Source organism: Gossypium hirsutum, chromosome D10, assembly GCF_007990345.1.
Source record: "Gossypium hirsutum isolate 1008001.06 chromosome D10, Gossypium_hirsutum_v2.1, whole genome shotgun sequence".
In the NCBI taxonomy this organism is placed as follows: domain Eukaryota; kingdom Viridiplantae; phylum Streptophyta; class Magnoliopsida; order Malvales; family Malvaceae; genus Gossypium; species Gossypium hirsutum.
Window position 1 is genome coordinate 10,031,405 of NC_053446.1, and position 17,374 is coordinate 10,048,778.

Consider the following 17,374-nt stretch of genomic DNA (forward strand, 5'->3'; position numbering starts at 1 on the left):
TCGAAAAGTTAAAATTTCTTAACGAAACTTTTATACTACCCTAATGACACTCCGTAAATATTTATAAAAATATTTACGGCTCAGTTTATAATATCGAGGTCTCGATACCTCGTTTTCGACCCAATTTACCTAATAATTTCTTTTGAATCACAAAATTCACTAATTCAAAAATATTTCTAAAATCACGCTTAACTTATAATTATTAATTAATAAATTTTTCTAACTTTTTCATCGAATTTAGTGATCTCAAATCACTGTTCTAACACTACTGAAAATTGGGCTGTTACATATGCTGTTGAGTTTATGCCGACTAAAATTGACAATTGTAAGCGATTTTTGCGTGGGTTACACGATGAGTTATGAGTACGGTTAGTATCGCATAGAATTACTGAGGAGCTCGACCCAGAGGATCAACATATGGCAGAGCCCGACTCGGAGGACCAGCCCTTAAACACATCGGACCAATGGGTAGGTGCTTTTTATGATGGGTCGCAGAGCAGTTCATATCACCCCAACGTCCACCCCGTCAATGGAAGCCCGTAAACAGCTATAACCCGAACGACGATACCACTCTCGGTTCATTCCAATTTTGATACATGTAAATTTCAAATGTTATGTAATATTTTTGTATTGGTTTATAATTCCACAACTTATGTATTAGTCTTTTTTGTATAACTTATAATATCTTTTAAAGTATTAAAAGTTGCAACAGTTAATTTTAAATAAAAGCTTAACACTAAACAATACAAAATTTATTTCCACAAGACCATAAAATGCAAACATCGGGTACAACATTTAATTTCCTTCAAACCATGAAGATTGACCAGTATAGACGTTTCCATGGGGACACTTGCTCTGATTGTGGCCAACTATTTTACATATGGTGCAATACTTTGGATCGACTTGTTCTTTGATATCTATGTCGTTCTAAATCCTCATTGTTGTCGGTCGACCTTTAACTTTCTTACGTGGTGACCGATCTAGCAACATCTCGAACGCAGGCGGTTGCACTTGCCATGTCGATACATCCCTTAATACAGGAAACTCGTTACCCCAAATACGCAATGTACGTTCAAGCGTGTACACATCGTCGATATATTGTTCGACATTTAAATGGTAGGTAGCATATGCTGCAACCACATGCAAACACGAGTACCGTAGTGTTTGGAACATCCCGTACTCACACCGCCTGTTTCGGAGATCAACTCCATAGGACCGTGGTAGGATCCCCGACCAACGATCGATGTACTCTGTCACTTGAAAAGTTTCCAAGTTTCAAGAATATAGTTCTGTATTCATCGACCTGGCCCTTTGAGCATTATCTTTCATGGCATCCCTAATATTTTCAACATGTACGTGTCCTGCCTCCAAATATTTTTACTTGTTTCAACCTTATTTTTGGCATTAAAGTTGCTAACCTGTAAAATATGGCTAAAAAAACCATTGAAATTGGAATGTGATGCGTACGCCTCTAGACGGAGTTAATGGTCTCAACGAGGTTGATCGTTATATGACTGTATCGGTACCCTTGTCAAAACATTGATCCCATTGCCACAACTTCATGCCACCCAACCACTGTTTGAGTTTGGAGTAGTATGTATATTGGTCAACGGCTCTGAGGGTCAAAGGACAAAAAAGTCCACGCATTGCGAAGTTTATTTATTTGTTTTTCCGAATCCAAGTTACACCATTTCCTCCATTTCCATCCTGAAAAACCATATATTTTAACTCCAACATCACTATTTATCCTAAAACTGAGAATATATAATTTAATGACTTGAGGACAAGCTTAGCTTTAGTTCAACTTTAAAACAGAGTTGCACCCAAGTCCTAGCGTATGCGTGGATGCTGGAAAGGATTAAAGAAGTCCATGCATCCACTTCACTTTTTGCGTTGGACCAACGCCAAAAATTAATTACAACTTTGCAACCACAGCAATCAACCTCAACACAATCTCTTCCTATTCTTGGAGGTTTATGATTTCACTTGCTTGCATTCCAAACTTCCATACCCAACATCTTAAATAATGCTCACTTCAAAGCCAAGGAATCAAAATAAGTGATCCGGACTTGCAGCTATCAGTCTATGCATAGGTTGTTTAGAGCTTCAAACTTCAAATAACTTAAAACACACTGAAAATTTTCAAAATACCCTGCAACAAACAGCTGCAGTACAAGGTAGCCGCCAATTCAGAATTTAAGCCAAGTGTGATCTAATAAGAAGGTTGAACAAGCAATACTAGTTACAAGAACATGACACCGCCCTTCCATTCTTACAAAACTTGGGCAGACATATCTGGAGACGTTAAATGATTCATCAGCTATCTACTTTGCTCTCTTAGGCTTCTTACCATCTTGACTACTCACTGCTCGCTTGGATGTCTTCACAGTCTTCGCTTGTTTGTTACTAGTATTAGTTTTAACCTTCCTACCTTTCTCTGTCGGATCTTCATCATCCTCTTCACTGCTAACATCATTGTTACCACCACTGTCATCATCATCATCATCATCATCATCATCACTCTCTTTGGCTTTTCTTTTCATAGGGGGCTTTTTACCACGACCTCTAGGGTTTCCCCCCTTCTTAGGCTTGGTAATTTTAGTGCTTTCCTCTTCCTCATTCGTAGGTTCATCACCAACGCCATCTTCATCATCAACATTATCCTCAGCCTCATCACCTCCTTTTTTCTTTGAAGCCTGCTTTCTAGGTTTACCTGCTGCTTTTGTAGCTACTGTTCCACTCAATTTCTGCAAGTCCGGTACATATGCGGATGTCTGTACCAGAAAGTGAACAGTTAAACAAGGCACTTGATCGACCAACATAAACCATATTTTAGAATGACCTACCCTGCCACCAGCATTGATAAAATCAATTTTCTTCCCTGTTATTGAAAGGAAGCTCATTATTTTCTAGGGAAATAAAAGGGCTAATAAACATGAATGGCAATATTCATAACTTGATATCAATCAGTAAACAGCCACATTGTTTAATGGATGAAAATAAAACTAGGAAGCACCATATCTTCCAACATAATCAACATACAATAAAGAAATACAACACAATGAGCACTTTAACATGCATGTTGTGCACACATAAGAGCTGACACATGCATTTAGAAGGGAAGTATCAATTTATCACAATGAAAGGAGATGGGAGATAATGCTAGAAGACACATATAGGTTCAGGAGCCAGACCGTCAACAAAAGCCTTGCCAGGCTTCTTTTCGCGAGAATGAAATATCCAATTACTAGGGAACTGACTACTATCTGCCCCAACTTCAACTGCTTTTTCAATAACCTGTAAAAACAATTTTTTCAACATGATTATCAGTTTCATGAGAGGTATCTTACCCTTAATTTTTCCAGACTTTTTGCCCCACCGAAAATGAAACAACCAATCACAAGGAAAACGGTTGCAGTCAGCATCAACTTCAACAGCATACTGAATGACCTACAAATATTTTCCTCTATATTTTCCATGAAGAACGCACAATTATAACATAAAATATTACCAACTACAAGATGGGTCAACACTTACCTCCTTGATGCAATTGTGTAAAGTTGCACAGTTTTCTTTGGACAGGCTGGAACAAATCTGCAGAGGATGAATTCTTGCCTGCCACATAGAAAATTCTATGATAAACTTGTAACAGCTATATAAATACTTTGAGTCCAAATAGCTGCCCATTCAAGAAATATATTTTATATTTCTCATCACATATTAGTAAAACCAAACTTCACTCTGGAGGGGATTGATTTTGGGAGGCTAGTGACCACCTTACCAAACAGCCACATTCAACTCATCTTGTCAACCTCTCTATTAAAAGCCCTTCAAATGAGTAAAGTTGCTGTTTGTCAATGGAGAATACACTTCCCTTCAATCCCACCCCCCCCCCCAAAAAAAAAAAAAAAACTAATAAAACTAACACACACACACCCAACAAAAAAAAACTCTTCCACCCCAAAAACTAAAACTCCAATATAGTTGGTCCCATTGATTGTATTATTTGTATTGCAATCATTCTCTTAAATATACTTCGTACATATTTTGATAAAATTGTGGAGACTGAGAAGAAAAAGAGTGAAACATATAGCATGCTTGATAACTATTTTTGAATTCCCGACATTCTAAAACTTATGCTCAGTCATCAAGATGCATCAAGACAATGTTGTGTATTCAAAAGAAAATGTCTCGCAGTATTAAACCAGTGATAAACATGACATTGTATGAGGTCAGTCTTCTGTAATCAATGAATCTAAATTCAATATTTTCTATTTCTCTAAAACTTTTCAAACTAAATAAGAGATTGAACAAGCCATCTTGAAATGCAACTTTAAGATCATTACTTGCATTCTCTCAAACTATGTCAAGGACAAAGCAATATATATATATATGGTAACCTCAACCTCAAGTGGAAGCTCTATTTTTCAGTGCAACAAACATTGAAAAATTTTCATTTGGATTATAATATCAAAACTATGCATTAGAAATGTGCCATATCTGGATTATCTAAGATCCTATATCATGGGTCTATCTTAAACATCATCTTAAATATGCAGCAATCAATCTTGTATGTAAAAAGGTGCACTCACTTGGTATAGCACTTCATCTGCAATCCAATTGCCAATTCCTGAGATATAACTCTGCAAAAGTTAACAAAGACAATTAAAACTTTTTACTTTTAATCAGAGAAATAGAGAATTAGAAACAACAGTAGCACATCAAAGTAGATACCGTATCTAGAATAATTGGAATTTTTTTCCTTTACTTTTCTAAAAGAAAAGCTAGCTAAAGAACCAAAAGGCATAAGCCTATCAGGTAGACTTGTCTAGAATCTTCCATCATTCTCGTTTTCCTTCTCTCTTTTTTCTTCATCAAAAAGAACCATGATCTCATTCGAAATGAATGGGAGAAGGCAAAAGCAGGCTGCTGCGTAAGAAAAAATTGGTTCATACTAAAGCTGGTTTCAAGTTTCAACCCTCTATCTTCCTTCTTATCTCTAAAACAATTTCATGTTCTTGTTTTGCATTTTTTTTTCTTCCTCATCCTGGCTGTATCTTTCCAGACCAATAACTTCCTCAATTCGTCTTATACTTCACGTTTAGGTCAATATATGGATTGGGTTGTTTTAACTTGATGTTCATATAACCCTGCAATCATCCATTGTCTATGTTATTCACTTTCTTCATTGTCAAGTCAGGACTGCCATCGCCATAGAAGATTCATATTCTGCACCTGAATCCATGTATAGGGGGCATCTTACAAATTTAATTTCCCAGGGGAGGGGGTGCAAACAAAAAAAAAAAAACTATGAAGGGCAGAGAGGGTTACGACAGTTGTTTCACGACCTTAAAATGCAATCATAATTGAAATAGAATGTGCCTGCCAACTGAGTTGGTAAAGCTCAGTCATCAAGGTGGTGGATTAAGGGAAAGGGAAACTTGCACCCTTTCGGGGCAGCTCAGCCATTAATAAAATATCAAGGATGAACTTTGCCTTCCTACATTTTCCCAATAGAAAACACCAGACCTACAGAATACTTCAATGCTACAGTGAGGATGATTCAACTGGATGGAAGTCTCATTCATGCTAGGTTAATAACACATCAAAACAGGAGCACAACAAAAAGCTACTGATAAGAGGAAACAAAAGAAAAATCAAGTAACTTCAAATATATTTGCTAGCTACATGAAACAAAAAAGGCTTCAGTCATTCAATAAAGGATATGAATCAGACATGTACTGCAGAAAAGCAACTTAAGTACACTGCATCCACCTAAACAGAGTCTAATGTCATTAATTATGTTGAAGCAAATTGCTCCATGTCCTAGTCCTGCCCTTACAATATGATGATCTCCAAGAACAAGCTTTGAGAATCACCAAAATCAAGTAATGGAGACAGTATTCCAGCTTGAGTCATGAACCGAAAATGAAACTGAGAAAGTTACATGCATATAATTTCATATTGCATGCAGCAACCTGATTTCATTCTTACAAGGAATTACTGAGGGAGGAAATGGGACAACTGGAAGGAAAAAGAAAAAAAAAATCACAAGAATAAAGATAATGTCTAATACATTTAGGCAATTCGCTAATAGCAAATGAAAAAAAAAATCAAAATAAGAACTAGTGAGCAGGATAAACACAAAAGCTACCATTTCACATAATCTCTCAACAGCTTAACCAAGAAGAAGAGCTACTAGATACAAATATGAGGTTAAGTAGGAAAAGAAACAATAAAAGAACTGAAGGATAATACAAGGCTATAGACATAAAATCATCATGACAACAAAAAAAGAAAAACCATGACCACTTGAGTTTTAACCTGATCAAGCAATAGAGCTTTAATGCCAATCTTCTTCTTGCTTAAGGAGTCAGTAAATTCATTAATTGTCATAGGCTCAAACAGTGCATCAGGACCAAGCTCAGATATTGGAGGCACAGATGTAGGCTGCACCAACCAAATCATTTCAAGATATAAACCAAACATGAAAAACTGTAGGAACTCAACAAACTAAATAAATTAGAAATTGAAATACATCTTTGAGCAAGCGGACTCTAGCAAATCGCCTCTTATCAGTGAAAGATAGCTCCAAACCATCATCTAGCTGCAAAAGAGCATAAAAATCAATTTTGTCAAGGGCACAAGGCAGTAAAACCCTTAAAATGCCTCAAGACCAAGGCATAAAAAATGCTTTCGCACATGGAGTAAATAACAATATTTATATATGTATTGATTTTGTACGAGTCTCTCTAAAAATCAGGTCTAATTTATTTACAAACTTGCAAATTTTTTGTAGGTCAATATGCATGATCTCCTTATGGTCCATGTCTGTTGTTGAATACTCAAATATTGAGAAATAGCGATTTTGATACTATCCATTTCTTACTAGTGAAGGTACATCAAATGAAAAAAATGAAAAAATAAAAGGAATTAAAGAAAAGTGAAAACAGGCAAGCTTTTTTTAACACTTATCCCCTTACAAAAAAGAAGTATCTAGGCGCCAAGGCATGTGCCTGATCAAATGAACCTCAACTGAATGGATCTAAGGCGCTTTTCTTGTCTGGTGCTTGCGGGCCTAGATGCAAGCATGCACACCTAGGCACATGCCTTGACAATACTGATTCCGATCAGGGTAAATCCCCATGAATATAGCCTCAATAATTTCACTAAGAAACAGAAGAACTTATTGCTAATTCTAAGTGCTTAATTGGATGATTAGACAAACATATCAAACAAGATGAAAATCACTTAAAATGATACATTTTAGTTTTTTTCTCTTCGTTAACTGCAGACAATGGCCTTTGAGTGCCCAATACAAAAGAGCACATAATAAAATCAACCAATGACCCATTAATGACCATTTTTACTGGGAAACCAACTGCACCAAATGACCATAAACCTGCTTCAGAATTTGTATTTTCCTTCATATCTACTCGTCCAAGTTCATCCGGTCTTGAAAAGCTATTGGAAGTTCAAAAAAAGAATATAGAAAGAATCTAATACAGGTCTTGTGAACATCATGAAAAAAAATGAAATAGGAGAGCATTAAAATGATTAGAAACCAATACATTTGTCACTTAAGAAATATATAGAGAAGCTTCACCTTTGAAGAGACATATAGGATTCAACAATTATATGCTATGTTATATTAAGTGCCAAGGTTAACGCAAAGAAGATGTCACATGAAAACAAACTACAAAAAAAAAACTATTAAAATTTTAAAGATTGCAAATGTTGAATGACGATATTCAAGGATAACTTAAAGAAAAGATAATCCACAGAACATATTGGATTACCAAGGGAAAGAGCAATGGTTCTTACTTCAACAAAGAACTTTGAATATTTGGAAGGCCATTCATCATTGTCTTTTACAGCAGACCTGTATGTATTAAAGATGTTAAGATTACTACCATAATGTTCCTAACCAAACATCAATTATAACAATATGAGCTAAAATCCCTTTCCACTTAACAAATTAAACATCTCTCTGATGCAATACCTTCAATAGCTCATGAAATCTTCTTAATCAATGTAGACGCTATTTAGTTGTCACTATTGGTGCTTCCAATTAATTATTAATTAAGTAAAACCAAAATGGAAGGGGGAAAAAAGAAGAAGAAGATAAAATGTAACATCTTTCTAAAAAATAATAATAATCAGTTCAAGTAAAAGTCAAAATCTTACATTTTGTTATTTATAATAGAAATTCCCAAACTTTAATAATTTAAAATGTCTTCCAGTTTTTTATGCAAGCACAGGTCTTGCATTTTGCTTCCGAGACAACCAAAACATAATAGAAGTAAAAATACTTCATACTGAGAACCAGAAAAGAACGTCACCTCTTATATTTTGTAACAGCAACGCCTTTTATATAAATAGCACCGGCCATGCCTGAAATCCGTTCAACCAACATTTGGTTAAAACAAAATAATAATAATAATAATAATAATAATCTTAAACAAAATGAGCAGAAAATAGAAAAAAAAACGAATTTCTAGGGCTTTTAAGGGAAGCGTACCGAACTGGAAAGAGGGAAAAGGAGGGGAATCAAGGTGGAGCCAGAGGTTCTTGCCCTTCCGGTGAGCAGAGACGATGGTCTTGCCTAAGAGAGCGGACTCGAAGTCCAAGGAGGAGACTCCTTCGATGACTTTAGAGTCATTGGCTATAATCGCTCTCTTGATCTTCTTCCCCAAGCAGTTCTCTTCTATCGCTCTTCTTGCTGCCTCTACCTCTGGAAGCTCCGGCATTGCCTCGCTAGGGTTTTACCACCTTTCGCGCGCTTTTTCTTGGTCTTTGAGACTTCTGACAGAGGAAGTGTGAAAGATTTTCCTCTTCTGTGGATTAAATTTTAATTTGTTTTAGTCATTAAATTCGTTTGGTACGAAAGGAAAGCAATAATTCTTAATGAATTTGTTTGGAAGTTGTAGTTTGTTTATAAGTAAAAGTTTTACAAAAAATATTTTTATATATTTTTATGTTTTGTTTTATTAAAAACACTTTGTTCAACGACAAATATGACTTGTAACTAAAATAAACTCTCCTTTAAAAAGAGTAAGGTATTTTTCGAAAAAAAAAACCATCTATAAATAATTTTATTTTTATATAAAAATTAACTTAAGTCAAGTTTAATATTATTATATTGATAATAAATTTTATTTTTATTTTTATTTTTAAAAATATTTAAAATTATTAAAAATATTAAAAATACATATTTAATTATTTATATTTAGTCATATAATAAATTATTAATATAATAATATAATTTATTATTTTAATAAATTATTTAATATTTCAATTTTATTTTAACAATAAATTTTTAAAATAAGAATTTTAAATAATACTAACATATTATTGAAAATATTCAATATTCAATATTTTAATAATAAATATTTATTACAATTATAAATATATTAATAATAAATGTTTTATAGTATAAAGGTTAAAATATGTCATAAGTCCATGTACACTTCATATATTTGCAATTTAGTTTTTGTACTTTTATTTTTAAGAATTTAGTCCCTTTATTTTTTCAATTTTGAAAATCAAGTCCAATTGTTGACATCGTTAAATTTTTTTGTCAATTGATGTCATATTTTTAAATAAAAAATAGTCACTTCGTAGTCATGTAATTAAAAAATGACCTTGTAATGAATCTGAATTTAACATAATATTTTTAATATATGCAAAAACAATGTAAAATATAAAATTATAGATAAAAATAAATTCAATTAAACAATGAAAAAAACCTCAAATGTAAGTTTGTTTCATTGAAAACAACTTTTATAAAATATTTTTAAGAAATCTACCAAACAACAGAAAATATTTTACACGGATTCAACCAAACACCAGAAAATATTAACTTTTTCAAAAAAGTAAATCATTTTCCATAAATCATTTTCCGTAAGTCATTTTCAATGAAACAAATGGAGCCTTGGTGAAATTTGTTAATTCATTTGTTTGTTTGGTTTACATCCATCTATTAAATAATTTATTAAAAATAAAAATTTACACCAATCATTTCAAAGCTTTTTATTGAATAGATATCCAATCGATTTTTAATCCGATTCAAATAATCATGGTCGGGATGTAATTTTTAAATTCAGTTTTTGTTAGAATTAATATTTCATTCGGATTCACTTTTCTACAAATAACAAAAAATATATTTTTGATGGAAATTGAAGGCTAATTTAATATTATTTTTAAAATTTTTATTTAAGATTTAAGTAATTAATATTATTGTCAAAATATACTTTTAAAAAATAAAATACTCATTTTAGATATGATTTTGTAAAGTAAAAAAATATGTATTTAAATGATAATCAAATCATATGTATTTAATAGAATAAGATCCATATATTACATTTACTACAAGTAGAGCATCTCCATTCTTTTATCTATTTTTTACATTTTTTATTTTAAAAGATAATTAAATAATTTATTTCTTTATACAGGTTAATTTAATGGACATATTATTTTTTTTCAAATATTAGTTTATTTAACTAATCATTTATCTTAAACATAATAATATGTAAAAAATTTCTAAAATATGAAAAGATAATAAACTTAAAAAGCTTTAAAAAATCATTTGTGTTGCAATTTTATTTTCACATATTATATATTTTTCAATATTCCTTTAAGAAATCTTAAGTAATTTTTATAATTTATTAATTAAAATTTTTCTACAGATGCTTGGGTTAGCAAAAAAATTTAATTTAAAAAAAATATTATAAATAATTTATATATTATTTATTTTAAAATTATATGAAAAAATATATTAAAATATAAAAAAATTAATCTGTAAATTAAAAAATTTATCTTTTTTATATATAAATTAAAAGATACTTTTTTCCTATGGAATTTGTTATGAAAAATTAACAATTATATTAAAAGTTACTTAAAGTTAATATATAAAACTTATATAATTGTTAACTATTATATCCTGAATAATTAAAATTGTAATGATAACTTTTTAAAAAAATTAATGATAATAAATTATTTATCTATATAAATGTCATGCCAACCATGATAATTTGATAAATTTAAAATTGATAAATAAATTATACATCAACAAAAATATTTAAAAAAATGTAATCTATTTTAAAAAAATAAAAAAAATTTAAAAAATAATTTATTGCAACTCATTATTAATGTTAATACATGAAGAGTGTCAATTGAACACAGACTATCAATACATCAAATCATACAAGTTACGTAGTTTGTCACTTATTTAGGATTAAGGTAAGTCACACTATAAAAATCACAAGTGAATAAGGTTCTGTTTGTTTCACTGAAAATAGTTCCCGAAAAATGATTTCTGGATAAGTAAATATTTATTTTGAATATTATTTGGATGAGTAAGTTGAAAATGATTTAATTATGATAAAAATCGAAGTAAGGACCAAATTGTAAAATTTGTAAAATTTTGAATTCTTAGGGTTTGAGTAGTGAAATTTGAAACATTGATGAAGTAACTAAACTATATAATTATGAAATATGAAAATTTGGAAAGTTGAGCATAAAATAGTAAAGTTTGAAACTATAGGGGTTAAATTGTAAATATTTCAAAACTTGAGTTTTAGGACTAATTTACATTATTTGAGAATTTACAATTTTGGAAAATAGAATATGAAAGTTTAACTGTTCAAAAATCAAGGACTTATTTTTAGAAATTTGACAATTTTAGTTGTAAGGACTAAATTATAAAATCTATAAATTTTAGAAAACGGACTGTTTTGCAAAACTCTACAAAATGAGGTTTAGGATTGAACTGTAGAACAAGAAAAATTGCTTTTGAGGAATTAAATTGTAGAATAGTAAAAATTTGGATTTTAGGAACTAAATTGTAAAAATATATAAAATTAGAATATAAGAGACTGTTTTCTTCGACGGTAAAGAGAGCTTCTCTTTTATTGCTCTGAAAGCTTCCCTTTTTTGTTTCTTCGATAGTGAACAAAGCCATATCAATTTATAAAATATCTTACGAAAAAAGATTTAGTAAGACATTCTCCTTAAAAAAGCCTTGATTTTACCTTTTTTTGGAGAATGATTTCATTTGATAACTCATTTTCCACTAAACAAACACTGTAAAACAATGAAAATATTTTACGAAAAATATTTTGCATGCAAACAAACGGACCCTAAATTCATAACAAATCTAGGATCTATTCTATTTGGGTTTTATCCGATGAATTGTCAGTGCAGTCAGTCACATCTATATATTTATCTTCTGGAAGTTATCCACTTTAATACCCAAGACGATGTATCTCCCAATCCGAACTTGATAAATGTCTTCTCGCACTACAATCCGATCATGTAATGCCTCTTGATATTAGTTAAACATTAAATAACTAGTGAGTTAATATTTGCTTCCATTTTTCTTTATGTGCAAAAATTGTTGAGACAATATACAAAAGACTATAATAGTGATGAAGTTTTATTAAACTAATGTGTTCGAAAAATTACAATTATATAAATATAATCACTACATTGAGGGTATTAGATCCCAATAGGATTGTCACTAAGCATTGAATAAGTTTATTTTAGTAACTTTAAAAAAGCTTTTGTCTTCTGTCCAATGCAATAAGGATAAGCAGGGAAATTGGTGTTTGATGATAAAGCGATGACTGACCTGCCTGATTAACTTAAGCTAGCTTGTGAGCTGGTTTGTTGATGATGATTTTCCGTGTCCATTGTAACTTTGAGCTTTAACTTTTCAAGAGAATAAATGAAAGATAAAAATTGTCCCACCAAGTGTGCCAAAAATTTATACATGCAAATTTCGAGCTGAAAGTTTACTTTAAATTTTGATTCCAAATTTTATTGATAACTTCAAAAAGAAAATTGCAATCTCTGGAAATTTCTTAAATACGAAGAAACTCTTTTTATTCTTCTCTTTGATGAAGTTTTGATTTAAAGGTCGTCTATGAAACACCCCTAGCCCGTATCCGTCGCCAGATTAAGATTATGAGGCATTACCGGACATAACACAACTCAGAACAGAAGTTCCTTAGAATTCAAGAATTCAAACAATTCACATGCTATTAGTTTAACTCCAAATATACCTGAACTTAACTACTCATTTATTCATATACACATGTTCGGCCAGCCATTAAAATTATAATACTTTAAATACTAATCCCAAAAATTTTCATTTTAACATTACTATCTTTACCCGAACGTATAAGTAAATAGTTTATAAATTTTTAAATACTAATCCCAAAAATTTTCATTTTAACATTACTATCTTTACCCGAACGTATAAGTAAATAGTTTATAAATTTCAAATTTACTTTAACTATATATAATATATTATTTAAGAGCTTTAAAACATACATTATTATATATTATCAACTAGCACTAATGAATATACTATTATAGCCATTTTTAAAGAAACATATGCCGACTATGCAATTTACATGTCAACTATACTCATACTCATAATTAATTTAATATCAAATTATAAAAGATTTTCAATTTCATATAATCCAATATACATATGCAAATTACTAATTTATTTCATAACATTTTGTTAATATAAACACCTTTTCATGAACTAAATTCGACAACCATTTCATCTAAAACATGCTAAACCTTTTACCTATATGCCATAACCGAATTCATATAATACCAAATTCAAAACATATTACATGTATATGACATATTTGACTAATACCAACTTATTTATTATAACCCACACACATTCAAACTAAATGTCATTCAACCTCATGTACATTCGGCCAAATAACTAACTGCATAGCCGAATCAACAAATTCAAAAACAAGACATATGCATCACATATATTTATATATCATAAGCTTAAACCAAAATAAAATATGCCTAAGTATAAGCTTGGTTTTAAACCATTAGTACAAAACATATGAATTGAAAACAAACTCAACCGCAAGGAAATAAACCACTTTCGCATGGCTATTAATTACAGATACAAAATTTTATAGTACGATATTCAAAATATCATCCAGCCTATACATGCCACAAGTTGAGTTCAAACATTTAAATACCGAAACAATAGATAGAGTGATGAACTTTGTTGACGATCCTCGAGCTTGAAGTTTGATTTAAAAGTCTATAAAAGAGAGAAACGTAAACACACCAAGTAAGCTTATAAAGCTTAGTAAATCTTTAGCATAACAAAAATATATAAGAATCATATAATTCATTAAGTAAATTTATTAAAACCGTAAGTACCACATATAATTTATTATCTAAACATTTATTTACCTTAGAACATTTTCATTACATCTAATAAACATTATATAAACTTTTGAATTTAAACTACTGTATCATAAGGCCGAATATTTATTTGACAAATACATATATATACCTATCAATATCACTTTTATATACAATCAATCAATATACTTACCTCAACATCGAATAGGATATATCATAATACATACCTGTTTATTTAATTTTTTTTTACAATCCATTTGCTATTACATTGACAATAAACATAAACTTTCTAAACACATATATTGAACAGATTCACCGGCACGTAGCCTGCTAGGTTTGAAGCTTGATTCAATACACCGGCATTAAACCTGCTAGACGTAAGGTCTGAAATATTTCATCGGCGTTAAGCCTGCTAGACGTAAAGTCTGAAATATTTCACCGGCATTAAGCCTGCTAGACGTAAAGTCTGAAAATCTCATATACAAATATGATCTTTCGTATAATTTTTTATGATTACCTAAGTCTTACTCAATAACTGTATCTTCGTAAAAATTTAATTATATTAAATTCTTCATAGCAAACACACATTCAAACATATATGTACAATTCACAACTTTATCTTCAGCTCAAGGAATTTGTAACTAATATTCGAACCATATATGTATATAAAATTCATACATTAAATTCAACTCAAGAACTTGAATATATATTCGAACCACATATATATATATATATGAAATTCTTAATATTAAGTTCAGCTTAATAAACTTGTATCATACATTCGAACTTTAACCATGTAAATTCTACTATTAGTTTCATTTCATTGAGCTTAAAGCATACCATAGCAAATATACATGTAAGTTATACTACTAATTTGAATCTAACTAATTAAATTCATATGTTCGGCTAACACATATGAAAATCACAAAGTTCTATTCGATTTATATATTATTAATTCCAGCTTGTTAAATGTATGATAGATAGATATATATATTTTGATTTGATAATATTAAATTGTTAATAGACTTACCTTGGCGATGTAAAACGGAATGGAACGGCTAGTCAACGACTTTAGTTTTCCCCCAATCCAAATCCAAATTTATCTTTTCTTGATCTTAATCAAGCTAAGTAAATGCCGAAACCTAAGAAGCCATGGATGGTATCTTCCTTTTCAACATTCGGCTAACAAAGATGAATGTTTTCATCTTTTTATGACTTACTTTATTATAATGTTATAATTTACCTAATTACTAAATTAACCTTATAATAATATATAACATATACCTTAAGGTTAGTTTTGTCAAATGCCGCCCACTATCCTTCTTTTGGTATTATTGCATCATAAATCCTCCCATTTAAAAAGACAACAACAATTAGGTGCTTTTAATTTAACCCCTAAATTTTCATTTTACGCGATTAAATCCTTTTTATTAAATCGGCACTCAAACAGCAAAATTAAAATACGAAAATTTCATGGATATAAATTCACACATAATAAACACACAAAATAATATTAAAATATTATTTTGACTCAGATTTGTGGTCCCGAAACTACTATGTCCGATTAGGGTCGAAATCGAGCTATTACAGTCTAGAATTGATATTGAAAGGATGTATTTTGCTTCAAGGGTCATTGAGACTTGAACTTGAAGGCTAGATGCTTGTTTGAGAATTTAATATGATTTTAATTCAAGAACCGTCGAGACTTGATCTTGAAAACAGGTTTAGAGAGAGTTTGGATCCAAAGGTCGTCTAAACTTGATATTGAATGGTTGAGTCTACTTCAAGTGTCATGGTGACTTGCTCTTGAAATGAGTTTTGACCTCAATTCTAAAGTTAAATTGGATCAAAAGGTGGCTTTCTTCAAGAACGTCTTTTGTCTTCCTTTCCTTGATTACATTGGATTGGAAGATGACTTTTCTTCAAAACAAATATAGTGTTTGTCATAATGTCTTCAAGTTCTTCGACTCTTCGAGATTTATGTATAGATATTCTGGGTTTCTTGAACTTGTGTGTGTTTAAATGACGAGATGACCCCTTTTTATAGTGCCAAATACATGAATAAAAAGAGAATTTTTGTATAATCTAGCAACTTCATTTGATTGTTCTACAAAAATTTAAACTCTTGTATTTATATTTATCTCTTATTAACTTAATTAATTAGAGAGAAAACAATCATTTAGTATTATCACTTAATTATTTTATTTTTTATCCATAATAATATAAAAAAATTTATCTATTAATTTGTAACGACCTGATAGTCACGGGTGTCGGAAAATATATTTTCGAGACTCCATTTTCATAAATCGGATTCGTAAATATTTTTAATAAATATTGACGAAGCTAGTTGTGTGGTTAATTAGGTTTTAGTTAGGTGAATTTGCATGAATTAAAAGTAATTAAGAATAAGGATTAAATTGCATATAAGGTGAAAATTTAATTATAGATGAAAGAAAAATTTAAGGGCCAAAGAAGCAATTATACCATTGCTTATAAATGAGGCGGCATAAGCTTTAAAACATGTGAAAGTTTATTATATATATTATAAAATAAACCTTAAATGTTAAGTAAATATATTATGTTATTATATTATTATAATAAAACAAATAAATAAAAAGGAAAAGGAAAAAGAAAAAGAAAGAGAAATAGAGAAAGCCAAACCAAACAGGGAGAAAAATAAAGAAAATAAAAAGGAAGGAAATATTAGGGTTTTAAAGTTCCAAACTCAATTGGTTAGTCAATTTAGTCCCTTTTCTTGTAACTTTTATGTTTTTGGAATCCTGGTATTAAATACTACCCGACCCATGTCAAAATTTTAGAAATTATTGAATTTTTAAGTGTTGTCTATGTTGAATAATTTTAGTATTAGGGATTAAATTGATAGATTTTTAAGTTAGAAATGAAAAAGGATTGAATTGTAAAATAAATTGTAAATTTTGAGTAATAGGGACTAAATTGTGAAAATTCAAAATTTAGGGATTTTAGTGAAATTAGAGAGTTAAATCTAGTCTAAAGTGGAATTTGTATAAAAATATAAGATTGATTGTGAAGAAATAAAATTAGTCTCGATTTAGGGACTAAATTGGAATTTAGGAAAATATTGAGTAAAAATTGAAATATTAAATATGAGATTGAATTGTGTTGTATTGATGAATTTTAATTGTTTTAATTCTGTAGCTAA

At 30.1% G+C, this 17,374-nt stretch overlaps 1 protein-coding gene across 9 annotated transcripts; it reads right to left on the bottom strand.

The window, feature by feature from the left end:
• Nucleotides 1–2,118: 2,118 nt before the first annotated feature.
• Nucleotides 2,119–9,007, bottom strand: LOC107914186 (formamidopyrimidine-DNA glycosylase). Of its 9 annotated transcripts, none has more exons than XM_041103081.1 (11): nt 8,522–9,007; nt 8,343–8,394; nt 7,825–7,882; nt 6,539–6,607; nt 6,325–6,450; nt 4,593–4,643; nt 3,538–3,615; nt 3,351–3,450; nt 3,195–3,281; nt 2,847–2,881; nt 2,119–2,774 (listed from the first exon to the last, which is right to left on the bottom strand). In XM_041103081.1, exons 1-11 carry the CDS (start codon nt 8,748–8,750, stop codon nt 2,325–2,327), a joined length of 1,335 nt encoding a protein of 444 aa, XP_040959015.1. In that variant the 5' UTR covers nt 8,751–9,007; the 3' UTR covers nt 2,119–2,324. The 9 variants fall into 9 exon arrangements, 7 of the variants coding, with proteins under 7 accessions (XP_040959015.1, XP_040959013.1, XP_040959009.1 ...); XM_041103079.1 differs by having other exon boundaries at nt 3,195–3,297; nt 3,380–3,450; nt 8,522–8,925; XM_041103075.1 differs by lacking the exon at nt 2,847–2,881 and having other exon boundaries at nt 3,195–3,297; nt 3,380–3,450.
• Between the last annotated feature and the right edge of the window lie 8,367 nt (nt 9,008–17,374).

Coding starts and splice junctions, on each gene's coding strand:
- LOC107914186 (XM_041103081.1), bottom strand. CDS start 8,750: ATGCCGGAGCTTCCAGAGGTAGAGGCAGCAAGAAGAGCGATAGAAGAG. Junction 6,608..7,824: donor ATTCAAAGTTCTTTGTTGAA/GTAAGAACCATT, acceptor GCTCTTTTGCAG/CTAGATGATGGTTTGGAGCT. Junction 6,451..6,538: donor GAGTCCGCTTGCTCAAAGAT/GTATTTCAATTT, acceptor TGGTTGGTGCAG/CCTACATCTGTGCCTCCAAT.